Source organism: Globicephala melas, chromosome 4 (assembly GCF_963455315.2).
Source record: "Globicephala melas chromosome 4, mGloMel1.2, whole genome shotgun sequence".
Lineage (NCBI taxonomy): Eukaryota > Metazoa > Chordata > Mammalia > Artiodactyla > Delphinidae > Globicephala > Globicephala melas.
The window spans coordinates 67,021,500-67,038,554 of NC_083317.1; the positions used below are offsets into that span (position 1 = coordinate 67,021,500).

At 38.9% G+C, this 17,055-nt stretch overlaps 1 protein-coding gene across 3 annotated transcripts in view; it reads right to left on the bottom strand.

Moving 5' to 3' along the window:
- Positions 1-17,055, bottom strand: part of HCLS1 (hematopoietic cell-specific Lyn substrate 1) — a 44,886-nt gene that overhangs the window by 26,762 nt on the left and 1,069 nt on the right. For all 3 annotated transcript variants that reach the window (XR_009563712.1, XR_009563713.1, XM_030857854.2), the window contains exons 2-6: positions 15,511-15,594; positions 14,867-14,940; positions 7,855-7,984; positions 5,768-5,878; positions 3,128-3,182 (exon numbers count right to left, since the gene is read on the bottom strand). Coding sequence is in view for 1 of the 3 variants with exons in the window: in XM_030857854.2 (XP_030713714.1) it covers positions 3,128-3,182; positions 5,768-5,878; positions 7,855-7,984; positions 14,867-14,940; positions 15,511-15,594 (454 nt within the window). In the remaining 2 variants the exon portion in view is untranslated. The remainder of the gene's footprint in view (positions 1-3,127; positions 3,183-5,767; positions 5,879-7,854; positions 7,985-14,866; positions 14,941-15,510; positions 15,595-17,055) is intronic.

Below are 17,055 nucleotides of genomic sequence, written 5' to 3' on the forward strand. Positions count from 1 at the left end.
TGACTGTCTATGTAGAAAATCCAAAAGAATTGACAAATTCTTGAAACTAATAAGCAATTATGGCAAGGTTGCAGGATACAAGGTTAATATACAACAGTCAATTGCTTTCCTATATACAAGCAACAAATAAGTGGATTTTGAAATTAAAAATACAGTATCATTTACATTACTACCCCAACAAAGAAATGCTTAGGTATAAACTTAAAATATGTATAAGATCTATATGAGGAAAACTATGAAATTCTGATGAACAAAATCAAAGAAAACTAAGTAAATGGAGAGATATTCCATGTTCATAGATAGGAAGTCTCAATGTTGTCAAGATGTCAGTTCTTCCCAACTTGGTCCATAAACTCAGTGCAACCCCAATCAAAACCCCACCAAGTTATTTTTTGGATCAACAGTTTCTAAAGTTTATATGAAGAAGCAAAAGACCCAGAATAGCCAACACAATATTGAAGGAGAACAAAGTTAGAAGACTGACACTACCAGACTTTAAGACTCACTATGAAGCTAAAGTAATGAAGACAGTGTGGTAGAGGTGAAAAAATAGACAAATAAATCAGTGGAACAGAACAGAGAGCCCAGAAATAGACCTCCATAATTATAGTTAACTGATGCTTGCCAAAGGAGCAAAGGTAACACGATGAAGACAAGATAGTCTTTTCAACAAATGGTGCTGGAACAAGTGGACATCCACAGATTAAAAAAACAATGAATCTAGACACATGCATTACAAAAATTCTCTTTTCACAAAAATTAAATCAAAATGGATCATAGACCTAAATGTAAAATGCAAAACTATAAAACTCCTAGAAGATAATATAGGAGAAAACCTAGATGACCTTAGGTATGGTGATGCCTTTTTAGATACAACACCAAAGACACAACACATGACAGAAATAATTGATAAGCTGGATTTCACTAAAATTTTAAAAACTTTTGCTCTGTGAAAGACAATGTTAAGCAAATGAGAAGACAAGCCTTACACTGGGAGAAAATCTTTGCAAAAGACACATGTCATAAAGGACTGTTACCCTAAATATACAAAGAATTCTTAAAACTCAACAATAACAAAACAAGCAACCCAACTTTTTAAATAGGTCAAATATATTAATAGATGCCTTGCCAAAGAAGATATACAGATAGCAAATAAGCATATGAAAAGATGCTCTACATCATATATCATCAGGGAAATGCAAATTAAAACAATACTATAACACTACACACCAATTAGAATGGCCAAAATCCAGACTACTCACAACACCAAATGCTGGTGAGGATGTGGAGCAACAGGAACTGTCATACATTGTTGGTGGGAATGCAAAATGGTGCAGCCACTTTGAGTGACAGTTTGGCAGTTTCTTACAAAACTTAACATACTCTTACCATAGGATCCAGCAATTGCACTCCTTAGTATTTACCCAAAGGAGCTGAAAATGTAGGTCCACACAAAAACCTGCATACAGATGTTTATAGCAGCTTTATTCATAATCGCCCAAACTTGGAAGCAACCACTATGTTCTTCAGTAGGTGAGTGGATAAATAAACTGGGGTACATCAAGACAAAGGAATAATATTCAGCAAAAAAAAAAATGAGTTATCAAGCTACGAAAAGACATGGAGGAAACTTAAATGCATATTACTAAATGAAAGAAGCCAATCTGGAAAGGCTACATGGTATATGATTCCAACCATAAAATATTCTGTAAAAGGCAAAACTATAGAGACAAAAAAAAATCAGTGGTTGCTGAGGGATGAGGGAGATGAATAGGCAGAGCACGGAGGATTTTTAGGACACTGAAAATACTTTGTATGACAGTATAATGATGGATATATGTCAGTATACTTTTGTCCAAACCCATAGAAAGCACAACACCAAGAGCGAACCCTAAAGTAAACTGTGGACTTTGGCTGACTTTGATGTGTTAGTGTAGAATCATCCTTGGTAAGAAAAAAAAAAGAAAGAAAGAAAAATACACACACACACACCATTCTGGTCAGTGATGTTGATAATGGGGGAGGCTATGCATGTATGGGTGCAGGACTGTAACTTCCTCTCAATTTTGTCCTAAATCTAAAAAGTTCTGAAAACATAAAGTCTTTTTTAAAAGAGAGAGAGAGATGGAGAATTAAAAGTTCTAATATACATCTGAGTTCCAGAAGAAAGAATAAAAGAGAAGAGAGGAGAGACACTACCTAAAGAGAAAATGCCCGAGAACTTTTCATGTTGAAAGTTAATTCTCAGGTTGAAGAGGAGCAATAAGTCTCATGTAGAATAATAAAAATAGATCAACACCTAGATATAGCCTGATGATATTTCAGAACATCAGAAACAAAAAGAAAAATTTTCATGAGACAAAACAAAAACAGAGAGACAAGACATGTTACGTACAAAGGAATGATGATCAGACTAACCCAAGAGAAATGCCATAGATGATGGAATAATATCTTCACCACGATGAAGGGAAAATAACAATGAAGAATGGAGCAAAATAAATTTTTTTTTCAGACAAAGCCTGGGAGTTCTCTCATAGACTCTCACTGAAAGAATTATCAAAGGATATACTCTAGCAAGAAGGAATAGAAGAAGTAAGGAGGAAACAATGAAATATTATAAACAATGATGAGCTAGTAAACTGGTAAATATGTTGGTCAATTTAAATAAGCCTTCACCTAGTAATAATAATGATTAATTTTTGTGGCGTTTAAAAACAAACACATGTAATCGATATACTAAACAATTGTTCAGTTGGTACAAAGACTGTAGAATGTAGAAGAAATGTAATTAAATTATTCTTCATTTCCTGTGTTACTCAGGAAGAAATAGTGATTAATTTAAAACTTAAGCCACAGATGCACATTAAAACTTAGGAATAACTTCCTAAAATAAAGGAGTATAATATCCTATTTTTGATCCATTAGAGGGGAAATGGGACTAAAGAAAACTTGACCAAGCTCATAGAAAGCAATATAGGAGAAAAAAAGAAGCAAGTACATGCTTGGATTTAAAAATAAAATAAAATAGCAGGGAACTGGGCCATGGAACTAAAGGGAGTTGACGATGGCTGTTGGTAGTTGAAGTCTGGGTAGGCAGGTTGCTAAGGCTGAAATGCAGGGTCCTTGCCTTTCTGAGATGCGTGTTTTTCCACTTCTCCTTTGTAATCAAAGCCAACAGCTGACTACAGAGAAAAGGAGAGAGAATTGATTAGAGTCAGAGATGAACATTTTCTCCCGCTCTCACTTACCCTTACACCTATAGCTCAGCCCAGGGGTTAGTTATAGGGGCTCAGAGCTGAGTATGGGGGTTCAATGTAGAAACAGACAGTACCCTGACAGGCTGGTGTAAAGGCAGTGTGCTACAAACCAATGACCATGGGCCCTGGACACAGATAGCTCTAGATCCAAACCCCAACCCCACCTTTCCTATTTGTAGTTGTGTAACTTTAGGTATGTCCTTTAATATTACTAAGGCTCAGCCTCTTTTTTTAGTTTTGTTTTTCTTTTGGCCATACGGAGGCATGTGGGATCTTAGTTTCCTGACCAGGGATGGAACCCGTGCCCCCCTGCAGTGGAAGTGCAGAGTCTTAACCACTGGACTGCCAGGGAAGTCCCCCTTGGGCCCTTTAAATATGAAATGAAAATAGGTATACCTGCCTTATTAACCTCAACTGTAAAATGATTCCAACTTATTTGGGATATTGTGAGGACTAAATGGGGCAAGATACATAAAGTGTGGGCACTCAGTAAATTAGTGTTTTTCTTCCTAAGTCTCATGAAACTAAAATGAGATAATAGCTAGAAAACTGCCTTTTAAACTATAAAGCAGCACTGTGCACATGTAAGAGATATCATCCTATACTGACTGATTATACTGTGCCTCTTCTCTTTCCTTACACAACAGTGGAAACGCAGAGATGTAGATTTTGGTGGGATGAGAGGCAACCAGGAGAATCTGGATCCTAGCTGCTTTGGGACAGGATATATTGGTAAATATCTAACCTAGCTATGTCCCCATATGGCTCAGTAATAGGTCCCTAAGCAAGTCTAGATTTTGCATTTTAAAAGTTATTAGTATGGGACTTCCCTGGTGGTGCAGTGGTTAAGAATCCGCCTGCCAATGCGGGGGACACAGGTTTGAGCCCTGGTCCGGGAAGATCCCACATGCTACGGAGCAACTAAGCCCGTGGGACACAACTACTGAGCCTGTGCTCTAGGGCCCAAGAACCACAACTACTGAGCCCTCGTGCCACAGCTACTGAAGACCACACGCCTAGAGCCCATGCTCTGCAACAAGAGAAGCCACTGCATGAGAAGCCCATGCACCACAACAAAGAGTAGGCCCCGCTCGCCACAACTAGAGAAAGCCCGTGGGCAGCAATGAAGACCCAATGCAGCCAAAAATAAATAAGTAAAATAAATAAATTTATTTTTAAAAAAGTTATTAGTATGTATTGTTTCTTGATTTACAAGACACACTGATTGTTAAGGTGATTCGGTTTGTGGCTGGTGAGGCAGGAATTGAAAGAAAGAACAGTGAAAGATTAGGCAAAGGCAGTAGGGGAGCCAAGAAGGAAGAGAAACTGCACCCTGATTAGAGACCATTACGTGCTCCATATTCCATTACTGCTTTTAAAAATTATCCTGTGTGCTTTTACTTTACCTTACAGTATGCTTTGAACTTTTCTGGGTTTTTTTACCCCTACAATTCAAATAACACTCTAACACTTAGCTTTAAGGATTCAGGCCTACTTATTAACAGCTGCAGGTTAAACAAACAAACAAACAAACAAAATCTCAGCTAGCTGTGAAGGAAATGTCCCCTCTGTGTGCTGCTGCAGGGCAGAGACACTACTCTGCCCCATAAAGAATGAGCTCAAAGAATCTGATCTACTAAGGTGTGAAAATGAGAACATGAATGAGTTATCAATCGTACTCTCCGGACCACTCTATCATCTGTAATCATGCTGTCCTTTTTCTCTTTCTCTCTTTAAAACTATCACTACTTTTTGTACAAAGGAGTCTTTAAAACACCTGGACTTCAAGGAGTTAGTACTAAGTCCTGTGAAAAGTAACCTTCACCTTCTAAAAACATTGTAACCTTAATTAGTTGTTTTACTTGATTATTTGCTACCATTGTAATAATATTTCAGCTGATATGTCTGTTTTCCTGAAAGGCATAAATATTTATAAGGCTTTCATATTAGACCAAAGGAGGAATTTTGGAATTTCCTCTTCTCCCTTCATGCGTACAGGTATGATAAAACCAATGGCTTAACATAGCACAGGGAGATCAGCTCGGTGCTTTGTGACCACCTAGAGGGGTGGGATAGGGAGCGTGGGAGGGAGACGCAAGAGGGAGGGGATATGGGGATATATGGTATAGCTGATTCACTTTGTTATACAGCAGAAACTAACACACCACCGTAAAGCAATTATACCCCAAAAAAGATGTTTAAAAAATAAACAAATAAATAAAATAAAATGCAGGGGGAAAACAATAAAACAATGGCTTAGGGATTCCTTATTCAGAGTTTGGGAGTCTTTGTCTCTTTTAAATTAACACCTTTCAGGTCAGCATGTGGCCTCCAACAGCGGCACCAAAGAACTTGCTGAAGGGGGTGTGGGAGCCATCCTCATGATGGACCCTCCGTGAGGCCACTGTCCCATCTTTCCACAGGAGAAGCACAGACCTACATTCAAGGTGATTGTTGGTAAGTCCCACATGATCTGAGTTGGGTGGCACAGGGAGAGAGTTGTCACTTACCTTGTCTGCCCTGTCCTTCTCCACTCCGTATTTGCCCCCAAAGCCTCTGGCAGCATCAGTCTGGGAAGAGTGCTTCTCCACCTCAGCAACATACTCATGGCCCACAGCACTCTGAAAAAAATCAAGATCGGAATGAGTGAGAAGATAAAAATGACCATGAAAAAATAAAATGATCAGAGATAGGATGGGATGTAAGAATACAAGAAATTCCACTCTAGGTCACACAGATAATCTCTGACGGAGTGCCAAGGAACGTGTGATGGGAGAGCAAGATGACTTTTTCTGGAACCTTGCACATCCTGACTCTTCTTTAATACCACTAGGAACCCATCATTTAGGAAACTCCCATAGGATGGGTTGGGAACCAGAAGGATAGAGACTACATAGACAGGGAAGTGTTTAAACCACTGCTTAAAAAGAGGGTGAAACACGGGCTTTGTGCATCAAAATAGAAATAAGGGTAGTTACTGGGGAGACACCTAAGGGGACTGACTAGATGCCATAGCCCGGATTGAATATTTAACACAGCCAGGTGCTTTTGTTCTGGACCTTTGTTCCTACACAACCATCAAAGTTCAGAAGTGCAGCCTGGGCCCTAATATTAACAGTGATTGACTCTTTATACCAAAGGGGGCTGGTAGACAACACCGTGAGTAGTCCAAGATGGCATATAATTTAACTGTTTTTTATTCCCCTCCACTTTTTTCTCCATCTACCATTTTCTACTTGGTTTTGAAAGGTATGTCTCTTTTAATATTTGGATATGGATGCTTTAATAATCTTGGAATTGAATAATACTTCAAACCAAATAGTGATACCTTGCAGAGTCTCAACTAAGAAGAAATTAGAAAGTTTCTTCTTCCTCCTGAATTTCCGATTCCATGCTGGGATAAATATTAATACAGAGATGGATGTGAAACACTGCCCTATATGAGTTCCTGGGAGCTCATTTTGCAGTGTTTTTGGGTCTGTGTAGGTCAACTTTGTTTGCTGAATTCAGGAATGAATGACTGCTTATCTATTTTACTCTTTCCTAGGAATTCTGTGGGAGAATACAAGGCCTACTTTGCACTTTACACAATGACAGAAGGGTGAACTAACAGCTTTCATTAAATTGCTTTTTCTCCTTGGAGATTAACTCTTTTTTCTTATAGGAATATATCTCTATCTTTTTTTAAAATTTATTTATTTTTTATTTATTTATTTTTGGCTGCATTGGGTCTTCGTTGCTGCGTTCGGGCTTTCTCTAGTTGCGTCAAACGGGGGCTACTCTTTGTTGTGGTGTGCCAGCTTCTCATTGCAGTGGCTTCTCTTGTTGCAGAGCATGGGCTCTAGGTGCGTGGGCTTCAGTAGTTGTGGCACATGGGCTCAGTAGTTGTGGCTCTTGGGCTCAAGAGTGCAGGCTCAGTAGTTGTGGCCCATGGGCTTAGTTGCTCCACAGCATGTGGGATCTTCCCCGACCAGGATCAAACCTGTGTCCCCTGCATTGGCAGGCGGATTCTTAACCACTGCACCACTAGGGAAGTCCTATATCTTTATCTTTGAGGTTAGGAAACTCAATGGAAAAATACAATTCAACATACAGGCTTTCTTTTTATCATACTTTCATAGTATCTAATGGATAAAGGAAAAATAATAATATATTTGAGGACATCTAATAGATAAATTCACATAAATATTTTTCACGTCTATGTGCAAATCATATTAAGTGATGTATAAAATATGTACAAAAAGAACACTAAATATACAGTAAAGAAACCAGTAAGAGACACATCCATTTAAAAGCAGTAAGTGATTTTAAAACATATTTTCCCCTTCTCTATGTGTGTCTCCTTAGTCTAGGAGTTACAGTGTGGCTGGGTCTACATACACTAGGCCAGCCCTTCTAAATTCTTGGCTCCCATTTTCCGTCATCTATATTTTATGTGTTGAAATCAGGGGGCAAATGACACAAATAATATGTGGACATTCTCTTTTAAAACCCAAATGAATATTTTACTTTTGAATAAGTTTTAAACCATAAAACCAACAAACGAATCAATTCACTTATTTATTTTTTTAAAGCAAATATCCCCCTTTCAACTCACCTTGTCCATTCGGTCTCTTTCCACCCCAAACCGACCTCCGTAGCCGTGGGATGCTTTGGGCCCTGATTCCATCTCCTTCTTCTTGAGAACATCATGCTCCTCTGACACTTTGTTCCTCAGCTGGTGAATGCTGGAAGTAACCACATCACAGAGACTCGTCTAGCACAGAGATGTCAACAAACCCTCCTTCACAGAAAAATTGAAATCTTGCAGCGTGTTCTGTTCATTTTTAGCAATAGCCCCCAAAGTGTACCTGTGCTGGGTCTGGGAGTAGGAGGTTAGTGTGGTCTGCATATACAGCCTGATATAAACTCTCCATAAGCCAATAGTATTTCTTCTAGTCTGTTATTTTGCTCACTAAATAACCTTCTGATATTTAGTCTCATGTTCCTAAATATTAGAGGACAGTGTTACCTATATTCTAGCAACCGAAAAGTTATTTTCCTCTCTGAATGGATTTATCGTTTAACAGTTCGGTACTCTACCTCAAGAAGCACAAAGATATTCATGCACCCTTTACCCACACATTCTAGTCCTAGAAGTCTACCCCAAGGAAATAGTTTTAAATATGGCAAAGTTTAATGTCTAATGATATTCACTGAAACATTGTATTTAATAGCAAGAACCAAGAAACAATTTATATGGAAAAAATGGGGAATAGTTAAGTAAATTGCAATATTACTTTTCAATGGCACATGAGGAAGTCATTAAAAACGATGATTACGAAAAATGCAGCATTGGGAAATTTATCTATACATTAAGTATTCTGTGTCTCTTCTTGTCAAAAATGAATGCCCTTCACACTGCCCATATATCTGCTAATTCCTGAGAGAACTAAAAACTAAAAAGGGCTCACTAATAAAATTCACTCTCATCACTAATTGTTGCAAAACTTTAAGGCTCAAATAACCTTGATTTGGGACACTTCTGTCCTTAAGAGAACATAACACCAAAAGGAGGCATTCTCTTTCTTACTTCACTTTCATCTCTACCATGTGGGTAGAGAATACCTCTCTGTATTTGTTTGGGCTGAGGATAAGAAGTGACAGCTCAGCACCAGCACCAACACCAGTACCAATAAGTGACAATCAGGACTGATACTTGGACACATATAAGGACCACTGGGGATTCTTAGAAATATTTGGGCAAGAGAACCCTAAATAAAAAATTTGACTTCCTGCAGCAAGAAATGGACGTTTAAGGAACTGAGATATAGTGATGTTCCTGGGACTGCGCTAGCTCAGAAAAACCAGATATATTGCTTACAGGTAGAATGGCCATCTCACATCAGAAAGTCTCCTCTTTCGTGGAAGAATAGATCCATCTTGTGGCCTTGTAGTATAAGCCCAACAGAGGTCTTTTTAAAAAGCCTTCTCAGCTTTAGTCAAAGTTAATTTTAGAAAACTGGCTTTGAGCCAGATGAAATTAAGCTAACAGCTGGAAGAACCCTCTGTTCCTGTGCCTGCTCTAAACCCTCTGGCAGCAGTGAAGGCAGAGATCCTGTGTTGCTATTTCAACAGCATCAACACTTTAGAACTGTCAGTGTCAGAAAAGTTATTGGTTCCAAGAACAGGTAAATGACCAATATTTCCCAACCAAAGTGTTCAGATGAAGAATGAAGAAAATGGGACTAAACATTACTTTCAAATGGGAAAAATTAGCAAAGTTTTAATAAATCCAATTACTGTTACATGGATCATAACTGTATTATAGTTGAAACAAGTTTTTAAAAGGGATTAGAAAATGAGATTCAGGAATATCCACCTAATAGAGGACAATGAGGTTAGTCAGAGAATCATGACAATAGATAATATAATTTGAATGAAAATGTTGGGGCCAACAAAGACCAACTTCTTACCAAATTCATCAGAATATAGCTAAGGCACTATAAATGTGTTAGTTATATTATTCCTTTATTAAATAAATATTAAACTTTTTTGAGTGTGAGGCACCATTAGGCTCTGGCAATACAAAGATAATTAATGTATGAAAATAGTGATCAGGTGGAAATACAGAAAGGAAAAAAAAATTGTAATTCAATGTCCTAATTGGCATACCTAAGAAACTTTTAACACATTAACTCTCAGATGTCTATTTTAAGGCTTAAAATACCTTGGAATTGATGAAGCAATACAGTTTATAGAAACCAAGTGACACCCAGGACCTCAAAGATGAGCTAAGAGAAGGAAGAGCTTTTTTTGTTTTTATTACAAAAGTAAAAACACAAAAGTGAGTGACAGACTGTAAGATTTTATTCACAAACAGTATGATCATAGTTGTAGAAAATCCTAAAGAATCTACATAAATGTGCTACTAGAACTATTAGGTATATTTAGCAAGGTCCCAGGAGACAAGATCACTATTAAAAGCAATTTTATTTCTACATACTAGTCACAGACATTTCTGAAAAAATTAAAGAAGACCTAAATAAATGGAGACATATCCCATGTTCATGGATTGGAAAACTCAAGACTATTAAGATATGAGTTCTCTCTAAAATGATCTATAGATTCAGTGCAATCCCATTCAAAACACCAACAGGCATTTTTGCAGGAATTGACTAGCTAATTCTAAAATGTATGTCATACAGAGTGAAGTAAGTCAGAAAGAGAAAGACAAATACCGTATGCTAACACATATATATGGAATTTAAGAAAAAAAAATGTTATGAAGAACCTAGGGGTAAGATAGGAATAAAGACACAGACCTACTAGAGAATGGACTTGAAGATATGGGGAGGGGGAAGGGTAAGCTGTAACAAAGCGAGAGAGAAGCATGGACATAGATACACTACCAAACGTAAGGTAGATAGCTAGTGGGAAGCAGCCGCATAGCACAGGGAGATCAGCTCAGTGCTTTGTGATCGCCTGGAGGGGTGGGATAGCGAGGGTGGGAGAGAGGGAGACGCAAGAGGGAAGAGATATGGGAACATATGTATATGTATAACTGATTCACTTTGTTATAAAACAGAAACTAACGCACCATTGTAAAGCAATTATACTCCAATAAAGATGTTAAAAATAAAATAAAATAAAATGTATGTGGAAATGTAAAGTCCTAGGATGGTAAAAAGTGTTTTTTTTTTTTTTTCAAAGGAGAGCAAAGGAGAAGGACTACCTGATTTCATGACTGCAATAAAAAGTGCAGTACAATAAAGCTACAACAACCAGTGCAGTATAGTGTGGGTCAGAGCAGACATATAAATCAATAAAATAGTCTAGAAATAGACCCTCATGTATATGGTCAAAGATGCCAGGTAAGTCAGTGGGGAAAGATTAGTCTTTTAACGATGTTGGAATAATGAGATATCCTTATGGAAATAAAATGAACCTCAATCTTTACCTCACACTGTATGCAAAAGCAAATTTGAAATAGATCATAGACTTAAATGTAAAAGCTAAAACTATAAATCTTTTAGAACAAAACATAGGAAAAATCTTCACAGTTTGAGGTAGGCAAAAATTTCTTAGACACATAAAGCACTAACCATAAAAAATTTTGATAAATTAGACGTCATCAGAATTAATATCTTCTGGTCTTCAATAGAAGCCATTAATAAAATGAAAAGGCAAGTTACAGTCTGGAAGAAAATATTTGTAAAACACATATGTCACGAAAGACTTTTATCCAGAATATATAAAGAACTCTTAAAACTCAATAAGAATACAAAGATCCCACTTTAAAAGTGAGGAAGAGATTTGAATAGACACTTCAGAATGAAGATAAATGAAGATATATGAATGGCACAAGAAAAGATGCTCAATAAAATTAGTCAGCAGAAAAATACAAATTGAAATCCCCACACACTTACAAAAATAGTTAAAATTAAAAATATTAATAATAACAAGTATAGACAAAGATGTGGAGCAATTGAAACCCATACATTATTTGTAGGAGTGAAAAAACGTTTCTTTCAGAAAACAGTTTACTGGTTTCTTAAAAAGTTAAAACACACTTTTTATATGATTCAGGAATTCTACTACATTTAGGTGTTTCCCAAGAGAAGTAAAAATATATGTTAACAAAGTGACTTGGATCAAAATGTTCATGACAGCTTTATTTGTAATAGTCCCAAATTGTCAACAACCCAAATGTCCATCAACAGGCTAATAAACCAAACTCTGGTATATCTGTACAATGCAAAATTACTTGACATTAAAAAGGAACAAAAGACTGATATACACAAGACCATGAATAGATCTCAAAAATATTATGCTTAGTGAAAGAAGACAGACACAAAAGAATACCTTCTATATTATTCCACGTACATGAAATTCTAGGATAGGCAAAACTAATCTGTAGTGACAAGAAGCAGATCAGTGTTTACATCCAGCCAGGGGTGGGGAGGGGTATATCGACTGTAAAGAGGCACATGGGGGCTTCTCTGGTGGTGCAGGGGACACGGGTTCGTGCCCCGGTCCGGGAAGATCCCACATACTGCGGAGCGGCTAGGCCCGTGAGCCATGGCCGCTGAGCCTGCACGTCTGGAGCCTGTGCTCCGCAACGGGAGAGGCCACAACAGTAAGAGGCCCGCGTACCGAACAAAAAAAAAAAAAAAAAAAAAAAAAGAGGCACATGGGCACAAGTGAGCAAAAGTGGGGAGAAGAAGATGGAGAAAATGCAAGAGCCCTTGAAAACCTGGCAGCTCCTGGAAGCACTAGGCTGCTTGGAGCTGCCTGGCCCAGGACTTCTCTACACAATAGATGAAGGATGGATAGGATCATTTGAACTATTCACCAAATTACCAAACCATTCCCCAAACTAAATATATTTTAGGCAGACTTAAAAAAGAAAGATCATGGTGTAGAGGATGGTAGTGAGATTAATGAGAACCACAATCACTTCCTTTTCCTGCTTTGAGTCATTTGAGCTCTGCAGCTACTGTTCTCCTGTTCAACTTCCCCTCCTTTCCAAGGACTTTAGTGATTCCCATCTGACGTTAAAGGTTTTCCTAGCCCACACTAGCCAGAAAGAATCCCAGAGTATTGGAGGTTTACTATTGGAAGGTCCTGTAGAGGTCTTTTTGATCCCAATGGCAAGACTGGGAATCAGAGAGGGAAGTGACCTGTCCAGGATCACCTGGTTAGTTACTAGCAGAGACTGAGCTTTTATACCTCAGTAGCCTGGGTAAACGGGAGGGGAGTGGGTTTTTGTGTAAATGTCTCCACCACTTATTCTATCAGATATAGATTCAGTTAGGCTAATAAGGAAACACCCAGGGTCACCACATTTTACAACTCTAGCGGTCACCAGTCAGAGTAATATATATACTGGACTGTGTAACACAACAGTCCAGGTAAACGCCACTTAGGAAGAATGAAGATCGCCATCTGTTTACATGTTTACTTTTAGGTTTTTAGGAAGAAAATCTGATTCAACTAATCTATATTAACAGGAAAGAGAAATAACATTATTGAGCTGCTAAGTGGTGCTAAGTACTGCACTAGATTTTGCTATATGCTAGTTCATTGAATTCTAACCATACACCTGCCAGGTAGCTATTATTATCCTCATTTGATAAATAAATAAGCTGAGTTTCAGAGAGGCTATATGTCTAACTCACATTGCTATTAATGGTAAAGCTGTGAATTGAATCTGAATCTATCTGATATCCAAACTCCAGCTCTTTCCATAAGATCATGGCAGGGATTTAGGAGTCTTCTTTAAAATGTTCTACTCCTACTCTGTATAAGACAGGCACTGGGAGGGGAAAGGTACAAGGAGAGTTTGTATGCTTATCTTAACAGTTTTCAGGATACTAGGACTGAGCGGCCTTTTCTCAGAAAAGGAAAGACGTCTTACTTTGGGTAGGATTGATGAGCCTACAGAGGAGCATCAAAGAAGCTTCCTGCATGACCCAATTCCATGTTTTTGCTTTCCAACTGCTTCCAGAATTGCCTACTTTCTTTAAATATGATATTCATTACAGTTACTTGAAATAAATCATTTATGTCTGATTAAACAACACTGTGGAGTACTGAATATTATCAAATTGTATAAACATGTGCCAGGTTTTCATAGTGTGTTTCTTGTGCAATGTGATAATCCACTGACACTTTTTAAAATCTAGAAGAAAATGAGGTAAAAACACTGCTGTTTGTGGGGGAGGGGAGTTAAAATGGAGCTTAAAAAAGATTAATTTTGCCTATTTATTTACTTTTAAATTTTGCTCCTGTTATACTGTTTATTGCGTCTATTGGACATTCTGACACTATCCAAAGCAAACAGCCCTGGTTAGATGATCCCGAATAATCCATGGATTATTAAAGAAGAGAGAATCTCTCAATCCTAATACACAACATATCCCACAGAAACCCCTGGATTTGTCTGTGAGTAACTTCCTTCTCTGTTATGGTATCAGAGTTTATTGTTTGTTTTGCTTTTTTTTTTTTCTGGTAAAATATTGGGTTATAATCTTTAAGATCCCTATACATCAACAGGTTTTCCAAGTGTCATATTTCTTCATATTACCATTCATGGCTTCCTACTTCTATTAAGTAGCCAAACACAAATTTTTATTTTAAAAGGCAATTAGACCAGGTATGGGACCTGATATTGTCCTTGTTTTACAGCATTTATTCTGAGTTCTTTATCTTGACATTTTACTGAATCCCCCTTGGCCCATCAGAAGTCACCCTACAATCCAGACACACATTTACATTTATGTGAATAGATAGATAGTAAATGATACAAGCTCAGCACTTCCCTCTCTGAATTCCTCATGCCTTACTGACGGAAGAGAAACAGTTATAATAACAGGCACAGTTGGGGAAATATCAGAGTGGTTAGAAATAAAAGACAGATAATAGGGTTGGGGGGATAAGAGGAGAGACATGAAACAAATACACAATGACACCCAAAGGGACACATGGGGACAGACTGAAGGAAAAGCAAAGACACACAGACAGGAATTTCCCTCTTTCCTTCCCTCCTCGCCTTCTCCTGAGTCTCCAAGGTTTCCTTGGGTTCTTCCCATACCTCTTTCCCTCCTCCCAGTCCTTTTGGTACCTACTTGATGTGCTCTGTGCGTCCAGACCCCTCAATGGTCTTGGCTCCCCACCGTTGTTCCTTCTCAGAGATGTCATTCTACAAAAGACAACACTCAGCAATAAGTGATGGCAAGAAATGTGCCAGGCTGCGAGAGGCCACACAGCTGACACACATAACCCCCACGTCCCCTGCATTAGCTGCTTCCGGCACTCAGGGACTTTACTCAGACTCCTCTCTGTGCTTATCCCACCCAGGCCCCCATGTTAAAATTAAGCTGGTGAGCTCTGAAACCTCCCTTTCTACTCTGCATCCCTCAAACTTTCTTCTTTAGGTCTCCTACAACTTCCGAATTCCCCCAAATTATACATGTTCAGCTCAAATCCTGGCTCACACGCCAAAGGACACCCAGTTAACCTGTTCCCTCAGCATAGCCTGCCATAGCCTGTCAATCACAATGTCAAACTCCTTCGCACCCGTCTCCTTCCATCCTCAGCACAGGCTATCATGCAGGCCCCACTCATGACAGCAAACTGTCCTGCCAGGCAGTCCCACCATGAGGGCTATCCCAGTCCCAGACTTTTTCTAAGCCCCCTCAAGGGTTACAGAGTGGCCCACATGCCTGCCCACTGCCCTTCATTGTCCAAGGAAAGTTATTTCCACACTCACCACAAAGTCAGGGTCTGTGTCCCAATCATCACCCTGGGTCTCCACGGAAACAGATACATCATGACCTACTACAGACTTCCACATCTGAGGGTGACAGAAAATGGGAATGATTAGGTGAAAAAATCAAGAAGAGGGAAAACAAGAACGCTGAAGTCAATGATATAGCAGCCAAAGTTTCATGCTATTTTTTTCTTAGAAGAAAATAGAATCTGAGGCAAAGCAGATGGAAGTTTTAGGAAAGCACTTTTTCTCAGTTAGAGGAAGGGGGATGTGGATTTATTTAAGACAAACTAATGTGGCCTGGGCTCATTAGTCTGGACTGAAGTCATCATGAATGTAGGTAATACTAAATAACCTGGGTGTCAAATGGCTGAGATCCTTCACTTGTGTCAAGAGGCCAGCCAGCTAGTGGCTTGAAGAGGTAATCAATGAGGATTGCTAGAACATCCCTGGAATTACAGCAACATTTCACTCAGGTATCTACATATAACTTCTTTCATAGTTCTTGAGATATATATTTGTCCAGCTCTTGATAATGTGAACATCTACACTCCTCTACAACCTGCTAAACGCCGTTGAGAATTTTTCCAACCTCCACTCAATACTGGCCACTGCACAGCTGTGTGTCAGTAGGGGCACTCAGCTGAAATTCCTCAACTGAACAATGCATGGGGAAGCATTATTTGCTGAGAATAATTCATTTATTGTTCAATTTTTAAAAACAGTTTAATTATACTTTGAAAGTAGATAACTGGTTCAAAAAAGAGCATGTAATAAGCCCCTTGTTTTGAACATTAAGAATTATTTGACTTTTATTAACTAAATAAATGTTAGAGAAATATTTAGAGAACACTGCTTTGAGGGGGTGCCAAATTGTTATTCCACTAGGGCATCCCCAGTGTTTCTGCTGGCCCTGCCAGTCCTGTGTGAGGAGCTGCACAGGTGCTCTGCATCTGTGGGATCCTGGATCTTGGTGTGGAGAGGAAACAACAGACAATGCCCATCTGTTCTGGTGCTGAGACTTCTTGACCCTGGTACCACTGGCTGGCTGGCAACTCCCTGCCCACCCTTCCCTGCTCAGACTCCTTCCCCACACTGTTTACTGTCTTTTAAACAAGCCCATCTTAAAACCACTCCTAAGACCCTCCAGTCTCTCCAGAGGTGCTCAGATTCTCCAATTCTCCTTTCCACTTGAAAACTCCATCCTTCTCCAGCTCTTTGAAAAACCCCTTGGAAACCAGTCCAAGGGAAATCTGGGGGTAGATTGGTTAACAAGATGCAAAGAGGACACTGGGGAAGTACGGACCGAGTCAGCTGCACTGTGCGATGAGTCACTGCCAAGAGCAGCTCTGCCTTCCCCTGTGGGGCAACAGTAATGCATGGTGGGGGGCACATTGATAAGACCTATGGTCCTGGCTCCTGGGCTGCTCTGCAACAAAAGTTCACACAGAAAACTGGAAAAGAGAAGTTTCTGAAATATTCATGAGCAATAAGGAAGCAGTGAGGACCGATAGTCCTGTCCTCTTTCTTGCTGTTCCTCCCAGG